General features: G+C 37.1%; 1 protein-coding gene across 2 annotated transcripts in view; it reads left to right on the top strand.

Moving 5' to 3' along the window:
- The window catches only part of Bckdhb (branched chain keto acid dehydrogenase E1 subunit beta), a 184439-nt gene that overhangs the window by 114294 nt on the left and 49234 nt on the right, over window positions 1-20911 (top strand). The window contains exon 9 of one of the 2 annotated variants that reach the window (XM_070010168.1): window positions 18624-18710. The exons of the other annotated variant lie outside the window; for it this stretch is intronic. Within the exon in view, the coding sequence (XP_069866269.1) occupies window positions 18624-18710 (87 nt within the window). The remainder of the gene's footprint in view (window positions 1-18623; window positions 18711-20911) is intronic. 2 annotated transcript variants of the gene reach the window in all.

Below are 20911 nucleotides of genomic sequence, written 5' to 3'. Positions count from 1 at the left end.
TGACTCTCCACCACTTGTACCAAACCCCTACGCCTTTTTGCCTCAGTTATTTTTCAAATAATGTCTTACTTATTGCCCAAATTGGCCTGGACCACAGTTCTCCTATTTATGCTTCCCACGTTGGTGGATGAGAGGTGTACACTACCACACCAGCATTTTATTGGTTGACTTGGGGTCTTGTGATGTTTTTGCCCAGCTTGGCCTCAAACTGCAATGCTCTGACCTCAGCCTCTTGAGTAGCTGGGATTACAGGTATGAGAGTCTGCACCCAGCCTGAAGTTACACTTTTAATAATGAAATTTCCCTTATTATATTGCAATTAAATTACACTTACTTTTTTATCTGTGTGGCAAATGAAGTAGTTTGAAGACAGTTAAGCCCAACAGTATTATTGCTGAGATCATCAGATTACTTTTCTCATTAGCATTTGATGATTAAGACTAGTCATGACCCAAATGTGGCTGCTAATGAAGCAGAAAAGCTTACTCTCATTCTGTACTTGTTCACACCGTACTTATGAAAAGCACTCTTGACAAGGTGAGTGGTAGTGAGTTATTTTAAGAGGTTTTCTGAACTTTATGAACTTAATAGAAAGCTAGAAAAAGTTTAATGATATTTAAAAGCATGAAATAAACTAAAGCTGAAGAGGAAACATGTATTTTGTATATAACTAGGTCAATATGTGGCCATCATGTAAGATGATTACTTATAAGTAATGCTTGAAATAACATGTAATCTATATAATTTCTTAATACCTATCATCTATCAATCTATCAATCTATATGTATCTGTATTTATGTACTTGTCTAAATATCTGAAATACAAATGGAGTAACTGATTATTATTAAATATCCTAGCTGATGAAATAAGGATACAGGATGACTCATTGTAACAACAAGATGTACAAGACACCATGTTGAAAATGAACTTTACAACTTTACAGCTTTCCAAACTCAATTGAGAAGTGGGGAGAAAAGGGATAGTAGGGGAAAAACAAAGGAGGGGGTAATAATGCTCGATAGGAAATGGACACATTACCTTGCTCATGTAATTGGAAACCCTCTGTATGGTATCTTTACAATAAAAGTATATGTATATAAAAAATGCTAGCTGAGCACTGGTGGCTCATACCTGTAATCTTAGCTACTCAGGAGGCTGAGATCTGAGAATTGAGGTTCAAAACCAACTCAGGCAGGGAGAGTCTGTGAGATACCTTTCTCCAATTAACCAGCAAGAAACTGGAAGTGGAGGTGAGGCTCAAGTAGTAGAGTGTTAGCTTTGAGCAAAACAGCTGAGAGACAGTGTCGAGCCCTTGCTTCAGGCCCCAGTACTCTCAATGTATACATGCAAAAGCAGGAAGATTGCGAGTTCTAAGATGGGCCTGGAACTCACAATCTTCCTGCCTCTGCTTTCTGAGTTCTGGTATTATAGGAAAGAGTGACCTAGAAAGAATGACCTTTTTGGTTTTCCATAAATTATTTTTTAAGATAATTTCAAAAGAAATGCCTCAGAAATGTGTTAAGTAAAGTTTCATGGTTAGAAAAATAGTTTTGGGGTATTTTGAAGAGCAATACTCACTGTTTCAAAATTTATCTGGTTATATTGTCATTATATATTTCCTGTTTTTTTTCTATATAATTAAAATGCATTGACCATTCTGGACTATGCACTTCTTGAAGGCAAGCCTTGTTTGCACTAATTTTATACCTTTATGAAAAACTGATAGTATGCACATTGCACCTCCATAAACCACAGTGTAGAAGGGGCAAGACCCATGGGAAACCTTTGTGAGGATTGTACTATAGTAATTTCTGTTGCTTTCTCAAAATCTATTAAAAGTTGCATCTGTCTTCCCTTTTTCAAAAATGAATCTTCCTTGAAAGGTTTTTCATAGAAATAAAATAAATTTTTTCCCCATTGGTAATGGCTCCCATTTTTCTGTTTCTAAAAAAAACCATTTGGTATTAAACTCTCAAATACTTGCATTAATAAAATATGAAGCTGGCATGGGTGGTTTGTGCCTATAATCCTAGCTACTTGGGTGGCTAAGATCCTGTGGCAGCCAATAAAAAAACTGGGTGCTTTGGTGCATGCCTGCCGTCCCAGTATGGGTAACAGGATTAAAATCTAGGCTGAGCCAGAAAAAAAAGACCCTATTTCAAAAATAGGATCTAGCAAGAAGTACTGTACCACCACACAGTAGTACCGCCCCCCCCCAAAAAAAAACAAAAATAAAACCCTCCCAAAACAGACAAAAAAACCCTCCAGATAATGATGAGCAGTGTATCAGTCAGGACCTGCCATTGCTGTACAGTGGGAGGAAAGTAGAAGCCAGTCAGTTTTCATACTGGCTAGCAGATGGGTGCATGTCGTGGGTGTGGCTCCATGTGATTAGTGAATAATAGAAGTTATTTTCCTGCATTAGATTGCAGTGTGATTCCCAGGGGCACATTCTTAGCCTCCTGAACATAAAGAATATCTAATATGCTGCATCTTTTTTATCTTAATTGTGTGTGTGTGTGTGTGTGTGTGTGTGTGTGTGTGTGTGTGTGTGTGTGTGTGTGTGTGTGTGTGTGTGTGTGTGTGTGTGTGTGTGTGTGTGTGTGTGTGTGTGTGTCTGGAGCTTGAACCCAGGGCCTAGGCACTGTTCATTAGCTTTATTGTCAAGGCTGGTGTTCTGCCACTTGAACCACAGCTTCACTTCTGGCTTTTTGGTGGTTAATTGGAGATAAGATTTTCACAGACTTTCCTGTCTGTGGCTGGCTTTGATCCAGAATACGTGGATCTCAGCCTCCTGAGTACCTAAGATTACAGACATGAGGCACTGGCATCATTAATCTTAAATGCAAAAATTGTGTAGATGGACAGCTGCTAACATGCGAAGCAAGTGAAGCAGTCTGACTACCGGTTTCTGGTTTTATGACTGTCATCAGGAAGTTACTTACACCTTGATGGTTTTGCCCTTTGTTTATTTTACTCCCAAAGTCTGGAGGTTCTGTTATACACTCGCTTTTGAGGAACTGCTCAATTCCCTGTGCAACTGGTAGCAAGTAGTTAAGTTGAAATCTGTGAAACTGAAAGTCAGTAAAAACAAAACAAAACAAAAACAAAACATGTTATTTAACATCTTTCTTTAAATGTCACATATATATTTACATGCACAAATTGTTTCTCTAAGGACATCTTGATTTAAGGTCACAACAATCACCAATTTTTATAAAGGTTTTTTTTTGTTTGTTTTTGGTCAGTCGTGGGGCTTAAACTCTGGGCTTGAATGCTGTCCCTGTGCTCTTCAGCTCAAGGTGAGCGCTCTAGCGCTTGAGCCACAGCGCCACTTCTGGTTTTCTAGTGGTTTATTGGAGATAAGAGTTTCACGGACTTTCCTGCCCGGGCTGGCTTTGAACCACGATCCTCAGATCTCAGCCTCCTGAGTAGTTAGGATTACAGGCATGAGCCACCAGTGCCCAGCTGTAAAGGTGTTTTTATATGCTACATTTTTTTATTTGTAAAGAAATAATCTTATTTCCTTGATTCAGTTGAATGGTACTTTTTGGTGCTAGTAAGATCTGGTAATTTCTTGTATTGAGTTTAGTCATGCTTTCTGAACTAAATATAGAAGAGTTGACATCTCCTGCCAGCTTAGCTTTTCAGAAACAATATATAATTCATAATAATATTTAGCCATAATAAATGTAGTTGTCATGTAGTACATAAGTTTTAAAAATAGCATTGTAGTTCAAAACAGAGGCTTCTAATTAGACAATTACTGGGTAACAGGAAAGGATGTTTTCAAATTTACGTACTTACCGTGGATGGTTTGGCTTCAAAATTCAGGAGTTTCCGGATGATATTTTATAGTTTCTATAATTGTTTATACATATGAATATATACATTATTAACAATAATTTTCCCATAGTTACACTTGTTTTTTGCATTGTTGATGTGAGATTACTTTAAAAAAGGGAAAAGTGGTCATGTTTAACCCTTTGATAAATGACTATTGAGACTCAGGAACACTCTGGTTAAGTGGATAAATATCCATACTGGCTGATTGATTGCTTCTGTTTTTTTTCATTTTGGTTTTGTTTGTTTGTTTGTTTTTTAATTGTTTTACCCTGGGGCTTGAACTCAGGGCCTTTACCCTTGCTTGACTTATTTCATGCACAGATGGCACCATACCTCTTGAATCACACCTCCACTTACAGCCTTTGGCTGGTTAATTGGAGATGAATTGGAGACTCTAACAACTTTTCTGTCCAAGTGGGCTTCAAACCTTGAGCCTCAGATCTCAGCCTCCTGAGTAGCTAAGATTATAGGCCTGAGCCACCAGTGTTCAACTGCTTTTGACTTTACAGTCTTAACTCTCTTGATTTTACTTTCAGTCTGTTGCCTTTATAAACACAGTTACACACAGAGACACACACACACACACACACACACACACACTATATATATATATATATAGAGAGAGAGAGAGAGAGAGAGAGAGAAAGAGATAGATACATACACATATATTTATAGCTATATATACACATTATACATATAATACTATATGTTTTTCTTCCTTCATACTTGAAAACACAGTGTCTTCTAAGAGGAACTGTTTCCCTTAAAAGCCCAGAAGTATTCAGAGATTGGCAACAGTCCTGTTTTCCCCAGTTCCTGGCCACCTTTTCGTAAGACACGTGCATAAGGGGAAGAACCATCTCACCTGCCCAAGGATTCACACTTTTAGGTGCTGGAGGTTTTGATTGGTCTAACCTGCAGAAAACCAGCACAACTCTAGCTACAAACAGAAAGACCTGGTAATAGATTTAGAAGACACCAGAGAAAGCCTGCTGGGGAACTTTATTTTTCCTTAAAAACAAACAAAAGGAAGTCAACCTTGTCAAATATCATCTATTCAACACTGGCTTGTAGTTCTGCTTATTAAAATGTTCTAAGGTAGCAGAGGCTGTGTCTGAAACATTGAGGCTCAAGATGAGGGCCTGTGGAGCCCCCAGGGCAGGCTGCTTTGGTGGTTGTAAGCTTCACCAAACACCAGGGCAGTGTGGCTCTTGGTTTCTTAGCTGGCAGTTATCTCTTAAGCAGGTATCCAGTGAGGAGTGTGAACAGTAAGAACCCAGGAAGGACATTTGTCCATGATGGGTTTTGACCTGAGTTAGAGGAAGAACAAGGTTGGTGGCCCTCACGGACTTCTGTTGCTGCAGCTGAAGCTAATTCATAAACACCTACATCATACTTTTCGCCTCCCAAACTTCATCCAAGCCCTTTCTTCCAAGCTGTGCTTAGAGGACTTATCATTTTGCCTCTAATTATGCTTTGTTTTATTTGCTTGTTTCCATGTGTTTATTTGCATGTGTTTTTCACTGTAAGGTCATTACAGCTGGAAGGTGCATGGGGGTGGGGTAGGGTGGGGGGTGGAGATGTGTCCTATCTGCAAGGCAGGTAGAGATGGAGGAGGCCCAGCATAGCTCTGGCCCCAGTCTGCCAGCTTTATTAGGTCATTTTCTGTCCAGGTTCTTGGCAGCTTTTCTCTTTTAGCATATGGAGTATCAGGATTATGTTTGATATAGTATTTATATATATATATATATAATTTTCTGTATACATATATGCATATACTTAAATTCTGTAATCGACAGTATAAAATGGCTCTTCTAGCACCTCACTTTGCCTCTTTCTCAAAATCTAAGACTAAGGAAGTGGTTTAAATGAATAGAATCACTGACTGTGTGTGTGTGTGTGTGTGTGTGTGTGTGTGTGTGTGTGTGTGTGTGTGTGTGTGTGTGTGTGTGTGTGTGTGTGTGTTGGTACTAGGTCTTGAACTCTGCTTCCTGCTCTTGCCTGGTGCGTGCTCTACTGCTTGAGTCATAGCTCCACTTCTATGTTTTTTTGTGGTTAATCAGAAATAAGAGTCTCATGGACTTTCTTGCTCAGGCTGGATTGGAGCCTCAATTCTCTGATCTCAGCCTCCTGAGAAGCTCGAATTACAGGTATGAGCCACTGGTGCCTTACGATCATGATGCCTTTATTGGATATGTACCTTGAAATTTCTTGGGTTTATGGACATATATGAGCTACTTGTACACAAGGAGTTTATATTTTTATTTTGTGCCTATTTAAATATTGAAAGAATGATTTTAGTATATTAATGAGTTTCTTTTCTTTTTCTTTTTTGGATCCAATTTTGGGGTTTGAGCTCAGGGCTTTGTCTTCAAGTGGCCTTGCGCTCTGTTACTTGAGCCTTACCTAACTCAGCTTTTTGCTGGTTATTTGGAGATGGACTTACAGACTTTCCTGGATTTCAGCCCTTCTGAGTAGCTAGGATTAAAGGTCTGAGCTACTGATATCCAACTTGAGATTTGAGGACAGCAAAGTCCATGTGACTCTTATCTCCAGTTAATCAGCAAATAGGCAGAAGTGGAATTGTGGCTCCCGTGGTAGAAATACCAGCCTGGAGCTAAACAGCTAAGTGAGAGCAGGAGACCTGAGTTCAAGCCCCAGTGCCAGTATTAAAATAAAATGGTTAAGAAAACGTGGTATATATACACAGTGGAATTTTATTTATCAATTAGAAAGTATTATATTGTACTATTTGCAAAGAAATGGAAAGACTTGGAAAAATGACATTAAGTGAAGTAAGTCAGGCCCAGAGTGACAAAGGATTCATGCTTTCCCATATATGTGGGAGCTAGATTTAGCTTATAAACTTACAAGGATATACACTGGGTGATAGGCATGGGTATACAAATAAATGTATTAATTGAAATATGGTAGATTCAAGGGAGAATGCAAATAGTGTAATTCTTTAGAAAGGCAATCAGCAAAATAAAATACCAGGAAGGGGTGAGGTGAATCAAGGGGAAAAGGGTAGACAAATGAAGAGGAGAAGAGAGGAAGAATGCAATCAATAATCCAGTGTTTAGCCTACAAATTAAGAGTGAGGTAGGGGAAGAAACAGTAAGAGGAAAATACTAAATACACCAAAACGCAAGAAATCAAGAAAATGGCAGGAAACATGACACATCTCTCTGAAATAACCCTAAACATTAATGGACTCAATTCTCCAATCAAAAGAAGAATAGCAGATTCGATCAAAAAACAAGATCCATCCAATGTTTGCATTCTATTTTGTTTTTTTTTTTGCGGGGGGGTCTGGTCATGGGCGCTGTCCCTCAGCTCTTCAGCTCAAGGCTAGTGCTCTACCACTTGAGCCACAGCGCCACTTCCGGCTTTTTTCTTTTTGCTTATGTGGTGCTGAGGAATCGAACCCAGGGCCTCAGGCATGCAAGGCAAGCGCTCTACCACTGAGCCATCTTCCCAGCCCTATTTTGGGTTATTTTTGAATGATTAAAGCTTCCACTAATTATGATATATGTCTTTTTTGTTTGTTTGTTTTTTGTTTTTTTGGTACTGGAGGTCGAACCCAGTATGCTATACTTGCTGGGCAAGTGCTTTGCTCCTGAGCTACATTCCAGCCCACCTATGTCTTTTAATATATTACCTGTATGTCACATTTATTGAATAAATAAAAAATATTAATCTCTGATCTTAGATAAAAGAATTCATATACATACATTTGCACAAAATAACATACCCTTAAATATAAAGAATCGTTAAGAACGTCATGAAGCCTGCCAAACTAGTTTATAAATAGAAAACAGCCCTAGAAAAAAACAAAAGAAGACACGTAGTGCCAAGCATAGGGTCTTTTCTTTCCTCTAACAACCTGCAAAGAAAATTAAGGTAATATTGAAATCTGATACAATAAATTATAGCTTATCCAGAAAATAAAACTTTATTCTTGAATCACATTGCTGAATTACATTTATTTTTACTGTTAAGCTTTAATTATATACCTGAAAGCACAGTCTAATTAAAAAGATTTCAAATATAGATAGGAAATCAGATCATAAATAATCATTTGATCAAAGTAAAAGAAAAATATGTTTTCAGGAGCAGCTGTTGATACTTTAAAATCCTAAGCATTGTGAATGAAGTCCAAATACTGGTTACTCTAAAAGTTTCTCCTATTACATTTTTGTTTATCATGGATACAAAGTGGGGTCAGAATGTGGCATTTTAAAAATTTTCTTGATTTCTAGTTACTAAGAATTGAAGTAAAGATTCACTAACCAATACTACACATCGGTGAATACGCACAGAGTAGTACTGATTTGCAGGCTGCAAACACTTACATAACTTGTCAGTCCGTAAGGGAAATAGTCGGGGATATATTAAAATTTATTAGTTCAAGGAAGGTTATTTATGTACTATTCATACTCTAGTCAGCCCTGGTGAAAGAGCCTCTGCACTCACCAGAAATTAATTTGGGATTTTTTTCTTTGGTTATGAATAAACTAGATAAACTGCCTTTTTTGGATTGTCACCTGGGGGGCGGGGAAGGAGAAGGATGGGTGAAAATGTTGAAAGGGTGGCATTTGTCAAGATGCAAGGTATTCATAAACTGCCTTTGTTAAAGCGGCAACCCCTTTGTACAACTACTTAAAGATAATTGGAATTGCCCATGTCCAGATGTAGTATTAGGGCCCTTAGTGTGTGGCCGTGGCTCTGAAGACAAGTTTGTTAAGTGTTTTTGAACTTGTTTTTGGCCTTGGTGACACATACAAATGCCAACACGTGACTTGTTTTGAGCTTGTAACCCTGTCAGTTAAATCTTTTGGATTCTTTCCTGAGAGTCATGTGGCTCAGATTTGAGTTTCCTTTTTCCAGGGATCTGATCATTTATTAGCTCTTTTTTTTCCCACCCCAAAAAATTACTACAAGGTGATGTACAGAAGGATTACCATTTCATGTCAGGTAATGATTACGTTCCCTTCTGAGCAGTGTCAACCCTTCCTTTCTCTCCTCCCAGTGTTTTCCTCCGTCCAGGCCCACAAGTTGAATAGCTCCTTTTCAGCTTGTCAACTGAGTACTACCACTGCTGTATATGCTCATCTTTTGTCCCTCCAGTTCTATGCTCCTTGCTTTACCCTCCCAGAGACAAATAAACAAACAAACAAGGAAAAAAAGAGAAAAACCAAACCATAAATTCCATTTCCTGGAATTCATTTGGATAAGTATTATTTTGTGTGATCAGAGAGAGGCACAGCGCATTTAGTAGCTTTTGATAAATATATACACATGATGTTTCTCAAAAGTGATGCCAATTTATGTTGCCTGTAGCAATACGAAGAGGATTTTCCTTGACCCTTGCCAGAATTTAAATTGTTTTGTGACTTTAATGGGCGAGGTTTCACTACATTCTTTTTTCTAAAATTATTTTAAATAATTATATGATCTATTGTGAACATTATAAAGTATAATAAAAGTACTAGGGTGACAGACCATTTTCATTCATGCGCAATGGTATCTATCATAATAATTTTAATCATAGGTGATACAAAATGACCAACTTCTTACAATAATGTAAATCAATAAGGATTAAACTATAAAATGTTACAGAATAGAGAATTACAAATCAGTCACAAAAGAATCAATGATACTTTTTTGGTTTACAAAGAATGTTTAAGATCTTTTCCCCTTGGAAAAACCCCAAGAATTTAAATATAGATATAAATTGTTTTAAGTATTAAATATTTTGAACATCTACTATTGTGATATCTTCTCACTAATATTCCACTAGCAACAAGTTTTTAAAATTATTTTTATTATCTTTAAATAATTGTACAAAAGAGTTGCCATTTAACAGAGCAGTTTCTGAAAACAGTGCTTCTTGATCAACATTCTAACCCGCTCCTCCTAACTCAACCCTTTCCCCACTTTTCTTATTATATATATATATTAAATTTCTTTTTGCTATTCAACAAAGCAGTTACAAATTTTAACAGTATAATTTGCACCCGTGCACATGTGTGTGTGTGTGTGTGTGTGTGTGTGTGTGTGTGTGTGTGTGTGTTTGTGTGTATACTGCTACTTGAACTTAGGACTTCAAGCTCTCACTTAGCTTTTTTGCTCAAAGCTGGTGCTCTGCCACTTGAACCACACCTCCAATTCTGGCCTTTTGCTGTTTAATTGGAGATAAGAGTCTGTTGGATTTGTTTGAGCTGGTTTTGAACTATGATCCTCAAAGCCTCAGATCTCATGAAATATAGGTACTGACTGGCACCTGACTACCAATATAATTTTTGACTGAGATTTCTGTCTCTGTGTCCTTATTTCCTTTATGAAAAAAATATCAATGAATGCTTCATGGACAAATACTACTATTTCTGCTTAAAGGCTTCTTTTCCTGTATCCACTTGTCATATGCATAACTTTCCCCATGATCTTGGTTTTAATAAAAGTATGAAATTTGTATAATTTATCTATCTGCCATCTTGGTTATATATTCAATGTGTAATTTTTTTCTGAAACATTCTTTGAGGTTTACTGCAGTCCTTTTTGAGTCACAGCCAAAAAAAGACTCAAAAGATTTTTAGACTTGCCCATGTATTAGAAACTACACATGAATTTTGTTTCGTAATTGACTAAAAATCCATTTACTCCAATAGAATTGGACTGGGTTCTAGGAAATCAAAGCATTTATCCATGGTGATACAGAAGTGTAGCAGTGTTTATGCTTTTGATCCTTCCTTAGAGAAGTATTACCTTGGTAGGGAACCAGCTGGCTTTATGGAAAATTGTACCCTTGATACGTGCTTAAAACAGCAGTGTACAATGTAACTGGCTGACAACCTTGGTTTTGGTTAGGGTCACTTTCTTATTATTCACATTAAGCCCAGAGCGCAAGGGATGATGTCAGTTTCTACCCGTTAGCACTCTCACGATGGCCAGGCTAGTATTTCCCCCTTTGTCGACACTTGAGCAAAGCTTTGCCAAATGGAGACTTATAAATTATAAGAAGATATTAGTAATTCCTGTTTGTTTTAGGAGAGAGAAAAATTCAGTTTTTTCAGTTATTTTTAGAGAGGAACAAATGTGTCGATTTCTTTTTAAAACAATTGCCTTGATGTTTTAAATACCAACATTCTGTCTTCCCTTGTGTTTTATGATTACTTAAAACAGCCTTTAAGTTTCTTTTCTAGGCAAGCTTTGCCCTAGGGCACTGTGGGAACTCATATTATCACCCTTCGGAGACCCAGTTAACCCATCTTCCCTCCCCCGCAAGTATTAGCTCATGTGAGTGACTAGAGTTTGTTTTTAATGTGAACTGATGACCTTTAGCATTTATACAGCATTCAAAGTTTATTGAGAAATTATATAGATGCTAAAGTAAGGTGATGATGACAGTGATTTTTTGGTTTCTATGAATCTGACTCAGACTTCCTTAGTTGGCATTCTTTAGTTCTCAACTATTGCTTTTCTCTCTGAGATGATCAGAAAGGAATAAGAATAAAAATTTAAAAAGAAAGCTTGAGAAATTGCTGCCTCAATAGAAAGTAGTTTTGGTAGAAAAAAAATGTTGTTTAGCTAGAGTTAGAAATACTTTGCATGGTGTTTAAACTAACAAAGCAAACATAAAACATCAGCAAGAAACTTTGAAGCCACATTCATGTGCCTGGTTTTGCTTGTTTATATGTCTACTAATACCTGCAAGTTTAGTATGATGCTTTTATTTATAATCATGTTGGTCTTTTGTGAATAAGAAAGGAAAATATATCATGTTCATGCCCATCCTTGTGTTTATATATTTGTTACAATGCTGTATTTGAAAAAAGATACATTAAAAACAGAAACATGTGTTATACTGCTCATACTTTATTGTAAAGCTGATAAAAACTATGTGGGAATAATCGGCCAGGGCAGATCTCAGTGAGAATCAGAACTATAATTGCTTGAATTTTAGGGTTGCACGTTCAGTGTCTTAGAAGCATTATTGTCCTTTCCTAAGAGATGAAAGGGACCAGACTTTGGCGGCTTGGGAGTGGTTTATGGAAATCACCATGTCCTCCTGCTGAGTGAATGTGAACAACATAAACAGCATTCATTAAGCACCCATATGCACAATTGTGCATCATATATTTTATTGGGCACAGAATATTTGATATTGAGGTGTTTTTTTTTTGAATGGTTTATTTATTGTCTGTTGAAGGAGGGGGATAGAGATCCTACATTCAGCAAATAGCATCATTCCTCTAGATGCTGGGAACTGGTGGCTCATGCCTGGAATCTTAGCTACTCAGCAGGCTGAGGATCGAAATTCAAACCAGCTGGGGAAGGACAGTCCATGTGACTCTTCTTATCTCCAGTTAACCACAAAAAAGCTGAAAGTAAAGCCATGGCTCAAGTGCTAGAGCACCAGCCTTGAGCTCAAAAGCTCAGGGACAGTGCCCAGGCCCTGAGTTCAAGCTCCAGTACCCCCTCTCCCCTCAAAGAATATTTTCCCAGATAAAGAAACAAATGAATATGCGAATGGACTCTTCAAATCACTTCTCTTTCATAATACACTCATTTGTCCTGAAGTCCCGATACAACAAGCATGTCGGGCCCAGTTGAAAACGTGTACGCCCTGTGCAGTAGACAATGTAAATAGGTCTTCAGAGGCTCGTAGCACACCTCTGCAGGGCTGTTCTCGGGTGGATATGAATTCCCAGTGTTAGAAACACATTGTGTGTTGCTCCAACCCTGTGCTTGGAGCCCTGTCCTTGTATCCTGACTTTAGGAGTGGTAGAATATCCTGGCATTATTGGTGATCTCAAGATTTTTACGAGAAAATGTAGTCTTTGATAGAAAAAGAGGGTGTGTGTTGTGAGCTGGCCACACTGGGTAGGAGGCGGTTGGATGAGCGGGGTCTTGAGGGATGTCTGCCAGCTTGGGGAAAGAAGTCAGAGGCAGCACACCCTGGGTCAAATTCAGTTTATGGAATAGCCTGTGGTCTGACATGCCCAGAGCGCAGAGGGAGTATTAGAAAACAAGCTGGAAAGGGGCGGCTGAGGAACAGAAACAGATTTATCTGGATATTTATTTGTGCTGGTCCTGGGGCTTGAACTCTGGGCCTGAATGCTATCCCTGAACTTGTGTGCTGAAGGCGAGCACTCTACCACTTGACCCACAACGCTACATCTAGCCTTTTTTTTTTTTTTTTTTTTGGTGGTTAATTGGAGATAAGAATCTCGCTGACTTTTCTGCCCATGCTGACTTTGAACTGCAATCCTCAGATCTCTCAGCCTCCTGAGTAGCTAGGAGGATAGGCATGAGGCATTGGTACCCGGCTACCTAGTATATTTTGAAGTAGCTTTCAAAAGATATCCACGTCTAATCTTGTCAAATGGATTTTCTTAGTTTCTTTGGTATTTCAACTGTGATCGTATAAATAATGGAGGAAAGAGAAAATCATTGAGAACTAAAAACTAACATTTCCTTCTGGGTCCGTGTTATTTGCTTATTTTTCTTTTTGAGTTGGTTTGGTTCGCATTGTGCTCTGCTTGCTCCTTTAGCTACTTTTTTCCACATGGGTGATAAAGCCCTGAGGATTTAGCTTTTCTCAGTTTACACCACTCTCCTGTGATATTAAAATATTTGTAACCCTGTCATCAAAATTCTTGCCAAATTAGACTTTCCAGAACTTTCTGTGGAGCTCGGACTGTTCTTTTTCTTGTAACCTTGGTATTTGTCCCCTGGAATGTCATTGGCCAGTCAGATGTGGAGTCCTGCCCATTCATAGTGGTTATTAGCCATGGATTAATGCATTTGTCAGCCTGGGAATAATTGTCAGGGTTTTCTGGCTAACTTATCAAAGATATTTGGCCAACCCAAACATGAAAATATTTTAAAATACTTTTCTAATCTATTTGCATTGACATGTGAAGTTGATCGATACCCTGTCTTTAATGATTCTAGATTGCATAATTATGGATTAATATATTCCATTAGCTAACAAAACGTGTGTTGGGATTTAACCCTTAGTTGTAAATGTTTAATGTATTTGAGTAGCTAATGAAGGCCAGCTTTGCTGTTTTATTTGCTCTTTCATTAGCTTTTTATTTAGATAGCTGTTGTTAACAGTGCTATCAATGGTCTAGCTTACCCTATCTTCTCAGCAGTGAAAATAGTTGCCTGATTTTGTTGGTAAGATTCATTTGTCTGAAGGGAGAAAATTGTGCTAGAGATGGTAAGAAACGTTACATATATTACTTTCTGAATGCCCTACCAGGCACATGCAAGCTAAATGGTCTCCCTGTCTGTATCATTTTCCCCTGGAATGACAGCTTAATAGTTTTCCTGGTTGGATTGTGTTAAAACCTTTAAAGGCTATATTCACTAAAACATATGTTCGACATTTGGGCAGCCAAAGTCTGTGCGATCATTTGCACAAAGTGTGTAACTCAACAGCTCTGCATCACCCCAGGTGTCTTCTTGTTAAAGCTCCATCTATGCTCACATGGTGAACGATCACAGGGTACCAGTAGGTATGTACAAGTTTGATGTCTGTGAATCTGTTAATGATCGATTCAAATTAAACCTGAAAAGCTATGTTAAAGTATCAACTTTGTCTTCTGTCATAACTAAATTATTCTAAATTATTCTGAACAAGTATTCTAGGATGTGTTGAAATACACACTTTCATACCTTAAAACATGGATTTTATAATAGCGTAAAGAAATAAAAGGGGTGACATGCATTTGTGATAATAGATTTGTATCTGTTAATGTTTCTGAAGTGTCTGTCAGGTTCAAAGCATCGTGCTAAGTATTCTGAAGAGACAGCTTTCATTTGTCATGGTAATAAAGATGTGTGTGCAGAAAGTGGACAGTGGGGAAAGTCATAGAATGAATCTCCAAACGAGGAGCAGATTGGCATCACAGTTCCATCTGAGTTTGGCTGCTGTGGTATTGGTGTTGCTTGCTATGTGGTGTGTTTGCTGTTGGGATTTCACGGATATGCTTGGGAAAGAATGTGTTGGAAGTTTGAAAACTCCTAGCCATTTTGGGGCTGTTTGAAAGCTTATTTGACGGGACTTTTAAACCCTTGAGAAGAACAAAGTTTTGTTTTGTTTTCTGGTTGAGGGTAGATGACACACAGAACAGTTCTTTATAGCTGTTCTGTGATTGGCTTCACTGTCCCTGGTGCCGTCTGTCACCTGGAACTCCTCGGCGCTTCATGCACCGTGGAACAGAAGCCAGAAGCAAAAGTTGGAAGAGCAGAGATCTTGGAAAATCGGCCTTATGTGATCTTTCCTGGCTTTGATTGGTTCAGCTTCACATTGAAAATTGTTTAAACTCTTAAACATTTTTTTCAAGTGGAGAAATACATTTATCTCCGAGGGAAACTTGACAACTTGAAAACATTTCTTCCCAAGAAAACAAACTTTTAAGTAGTATGAATATTTGTATCTGTGTAGTTATTTATTTTCAAAAGTTTAATGGCCCTACCCATTGAAAACCACCATTTTAAAATTTATTAAATTTCACCCAAATGTTACAAGTTGGTTAGCGAGATTTCCCGATAGTTATATATGTCATTTTGTCTACGTTGACCTTATATAATTTAGTCAAGTGCTGGTGTCTTAGCCCTGTAATCCTAGCTACTCAGGATGGCTGAGATCTGAGAATTGTGGTTCAAAGCCAGCCTGGGGAGGAAAGTCCTTGAGACTCTCAACTCCAGTTCACCAGCAAAAAGCTATGAGTGTAGATGTGGCTAAAGTATTAGAGCATGAACTTTGAGTGAGGGCTCAAGGACAGTGCCTAGGCCCTGAGTTCAAGCCCCAGTGCAGGCACTAATATATAATATATATTATATTGTATTTGAAATATTTATAATATGAATAAATATTATAAATATAACAATATGATATGTGTTGTTTTATAATATAATAGATTTATAATATAATTTATATATTTATTCATGATCTCTTAAATTGAAATACAAATAATAGAAAGAGTAATGTCCTTTAGTTTTATAAACTTTAATGAACTCATCACAGTATTAATAAAGTGTTTATTTCTAAAATGGTATAGAAGTAATCTTAAGGACTTTTAGTAAATTAAAATTGTGAATAAAAAGCATATATTAAATAGAATTTTATGTTTCAACTGTGTTGAGTTGTATTTAGAGACAGTTCAATATATGAAAATTCTTTGAGAGCCTGACTAAAATATCAATGTTATGCATTTTATACTTTTTGGAAATAAGAGATGATTTTTTTAAGAATCAAAAATGAAACTTAAGTGCTTTCTGAGTTGAAAGAAACAATGAGCATAAAATCCTCGGCTGAGAGAATGCATGCTGTGTTCTGGGTGATGGTGAGGTCTTTACGATTATTACCCTGACTCTTCTCTTCCCACATCCCTCTTACTTGCTGTGTAAAGTGTCAGTTTCCACAAACCCACTGCGATTACTTCCTATCATATGTCCCTTCTAGCTCCTTGTGTGTTAGAAATTGGTAGAACTCCTTCTGTGTCTGTCAGTACAACTCATTTGAGAATGACAATTTTAAGTATGGCACAGACAAGTGTTGAAGAACTCGACTTTCTTTGATACCTGTATTGATTGGCTCCACCTACATGGTGAGATGTGTTTCTTGGGGCACCTACTGCTGTGGTTCCCCTCCCACCCCACACAAAAATGACAGTGCATTGTGCTGCAACTTATTTTAGCAGTGGACTCAAACATCCTACACTCAATGGTATTGAAGTACATTTGTATGTTTAGCAGTTCCCTGCCCAACGGTGCACAGAGGGCCTGTGGTTCTCATTCTCGTAGTTATGGTGTTGCTGGAGCCCCAGAGTGGGAGGCTTTTGTCCTGGGACATTCTTGGATCACTCCACAGGGCTAAACTCTAGAGTAGAGTTTTAGTCTAAGAGCAACATTTTGAGACTAGGTTCTTGTTTTTATGGGCTAGAACTTTAAGATGCACCATCTGTCTGAGATGGATGGAGGCTCACTTACTCCTCATCTATTCCATGTTGGCAGAGTTCTGGGTTTAAGAACTTTAAGAGAGGTCTTATTATTTAAATTGCGTCACCTTAAAGGAAGATTTTTTTTTTGGGTGCTTGAACTCAAGGTCATCACTCTCTCCCTTAACTATTTTGCTCAAGGCTGGCTTTTTGCTGGTTAATTGGAGGTAAGGGTCTTATGGGTTTTTCTGTTTTGCCTGGCACTTTGAACCATGATCTTCAGATCTCAGCCTCCTGAATAGTTAGGATTACAAGCAGGAGCCCCAGGCACTTGGCTAAAAGAATGTCTTTTAGAGAACACTAAAAACATATGTGTCTCTTGTTGCTTGTGTAATGTTTTTGTTATTTATATTTCTAAATACATTGAAATTTCATTTATGGAAATGGCACAATGAATGAACAGTCATAAAATATAAAATACCTGTAGTAATGTTTCACTGGAGCTATGATGGAATTCATTAAGGTGTTCATAAAATTTTATGTTCTTCCATCACTATTTTCTTGGTAAATGTAATAACTTATTTTTGTATGGCTTCTGGCCATATCTTGGGTTTAACATCTGCTGGCTCCAGTGGCTACCATACCTTTTAAATTCTGAAGTCTTAACTGCTTAGAATGAACCAAATCTTTTCTTCTTGATACTTACTTTTTCTTGGAAGATTTAATTTTATATTCCTAAAATAGTAACATAGACTTTAAAAGAGGTGATCACACATTGTTACAAACGTAGGGAAGAAATGGCCACTTCCCTATAGTAATACAGTGCAGTACATTACAAGCTGTAACTTGCTGTTGATTTTAATAGTTCTTCCTCCCAACCCAGATGACGTCCTCTGTTATACCGTAGGTCTACCTTTGGATTGTGCTTAGCAATTTATGCACAGTGTGAGTAGTCATATGCATATATACTTACTGTGATGGCTTCGTCATTAAAATAGAGCCATGGCCACTTAGCAGATTCTTGCTCACCTTGAATAAAGTCAGCCCCTTCTGCTTCCACGGTCATTTCTTACTTTTCCTTTTAGTATTTTTTTTTTTTTTGCCAGTCCTGGGGCATGAATTCAGAACTTAAGGTGTGGGTACTCTCCCTGAGCTTCTTTTGCTTAAGGCTACCACTTGAGCCACAGCGCCACTTCCGGCTTTTTCTGTGTATGTGGTGCTGAGGAATCGAACCCAGGGGCTTCATGCATGCTAGGCAAGCACTCTAACACTGAGCCACCTTTCCAGTCTCATTTCTTACTTTTCTCTGGAAGTTTCTTTGAGTATCTGCTAGTTCTACCTTTTTGCTTTGTTACGGGTTTTTCATGCTCTTTTTGTCTTTTCCTTTTCTGCAAGCTCTAGTTCCCAAAACGATTGCTATCTATATGGAAATCTATCCCCAACAAAAAAGTACTTTCACTCCTAAAGTAATAATATGAAGAAAAAAATTGATTTTGAGGTATGAAATAATGAAACAGTAATTTCATTCATAAAGCCCCCCCCAATATCTGCTAAAATAGTTGCACATTTAATGACATGCCACATAGAATTATAAATCTGTGTTTTGTACTGGGATGATAAGCTACATTGAACATTTTTTCATAGTATTAAATTCAGAAAATTGCTGGCTGAGAGGGAGTTGTGAATTTATTAAGCATAAGCACAATGGCTTTGTGTGATTCATTGTATTTAAATAATTTCTTTTTATTATTGAATGGAAGTGTCAGCATATGCTTGAGATGCATGTTCTGTTCAATATCAGAATGCCTGTTTCTTTTTCAGTCTGTGGTCAAAACAGGGCGACTCCTTATCAGTCACGAGGCTCCTCTGACAGGCGGCTTTGCCTCCGAGATCAGCTCCACTGTCCAGGTAGGGTGACCTGCGTGTGTGTCAGGGTGGCTATTCCAGAGGGAAAAAGTGACTTGCCACAGTGGACCAATGTACATTCGGCACATGCGCGCTTTCCATGTGCACTGTGCTCTCCTTCACGTAATCGTGTAATTCTATCTTCTAGAAAAGAAGTCTTAAATTAATACGAGTGGAAAAATCCCTTATGGGAAGAAGAAAGTTTGAAATGAGTTTACTACATGAATGATTTCAGTTATATCTGCTGGGTTAACAGGAAAAGAAAACATTCTTAAGTTTCAATCTAATTCTTTAAAAAAAAACTGTGAAGGTTATGAAGTTGAGCTGATTATGAAATTGATGTTAGATTTTTATAGCCTTTACTCTCTAAAAGGGAAGCTTATCAGAAGTCAATAATTTCATTCCAATAAGAAAATTTTAAGATAATTCATTAAGTTACTTAATAAGCAAATTTATGATGTTATTGGCAATGGTGTAGAAATAACTTAAAAATTTCCTTTTAAAAATTGTTTTCAAGATACTGCAGATCAAGAAAACATTCCTGAATACTTCTTTTTGGATTTTTTTAAACGTTTATTCCTGTGTTAATTTTAACTTGATGGTTCTCTTTTAACAAACTTAAAAATAAAACTTAAAATAACAAACTTAAAAATAAACAAACTAGTATAAAATGGGTTGATTCTGAAATGCACAGTGTGACATACATCATTTAAAGTTTTTTTCACTAACATTTAAATTAAAACGTGTTTTACATGAAAAGGACACGTGTTTTAAGTTCAGACTATCTTCTCACTTTGCAAACCCTATATTTCTCTTTACTGGTGTCAGGTGCTTTAATTACTAAGGTACATGTAAGTAGAGAATTTCCTTTGAATATGTGACTTAATAATTTGTTATACAAAATTGTAATATGTAATCATAAGAATGAAATTCTGATAAGTAGTCACAAAAATATCTTTAAAATTTTAAAAATAAAGAAGGATTTTTACTTGTAGAATATTTTAAAGGACTAACGAACAAAATTACCTACATTTTAAAATTAATACGAAGCATATTTAACCATAATGTTAAAAAACTAGATCAAAATACTCCATAACTGTATTTGATTGAAAATTATACTGTGACAAGGAAAGCAGTCACTGTGTTTTATAGATAAGTTGTTTTTCTATTTATTCAATTAGTATCTTTTAAGTGTGGTGTATCAGGTATTTATTATATATTTTATTCATTGAGAAGAATAATTAGTGTACTAAAACTGTAGAAAATGAGGGCTCAAAGAATGAGTCACTCGAGTGCTAAGATATTATTCCAAGCCAGTGGCAAAGCTGGGAAAAGAAACCAGCTTTTCTGAATCCTGGTTAATACATAGTGTACTGAACCATTGGAAGCTGTAATGGTTACTGCTCATAGACATGACAGCCTTGCTGTGTTTTGTTTTATCAAAACTTTCATTTGGTCTACTTGTAAAAAGATTTCTATTAGAATGTAAGTAGAATTAGAAATCATACTCCCTGTGCAGCTTATTTTCTCTAAATATGCTTAAAACTATTTTTCTCCATCAATTTTCTGCAGTAGAGTCTGACTTAGTTTTCAAACTGGAAAAGACTTAGGAAGATGATCGAGTGTCTTGGTTTTGCATACAATGTGCATTTGTGTTTATGGAATGATCTGCCTCATGTCCCAAGCATACTTTTAACACTGTGTTAAGAGTTAAACACAGGCATTATAACTAGCCAACACCAAAAAACATAAATATCAAACTCAGATCCTGCAGCTCTGTCACAGTTGATGATAAAAGATGTCACAGAGATTTATCTACCATATAATCATGTGTATATTGTAATATGAAAACTCCAAAACAAAGACGTTCAAGAATGCATTCACATGTTTTCAGGCATCTGAGAATACTGGTCTAAATCAACTGTATTCCTTTCACTGATGAGCATTTGTCATCCACAGTGCTCGACTTAGCCTGCTCAGAGTCACACAGACGTGGAACCCATCCAGGAATCTTGAGCGAACGTTAAGCATATACATATGCATTCTTTATTCAAAGTCTGCTCTCTCTCCAGAGGAAGATAGAAATTTTGGATTCATTATAAAGTTGTTTTCCATGGCAGAATTATTCAGCCAGTGAACCACAATACTATTAAATTTGTAGGAGGAATCTGCATTTAATACTTTGGGTAATTAGAATTTAGATT

Source organism: Dipodomys merriami, unplaced genomic scaffold, assembly GCF_024711535.1.
Source record: "Dipodomys merriami isolate MVZ:Mamm:240054 unplaced genomic scaffold, mDipMer1.0.p SCAF_8, whole genome shotgun sequence".
Lineage (NCBI taxonomy): Eukaryota > Metazoa > Chordata > Mammalia > Rodentia > Heteromyidae > Dipodomys > Dipodomys merriami.
This window is presented reverse-complemented; position numbering and strand designations above follow the sequence as displayed.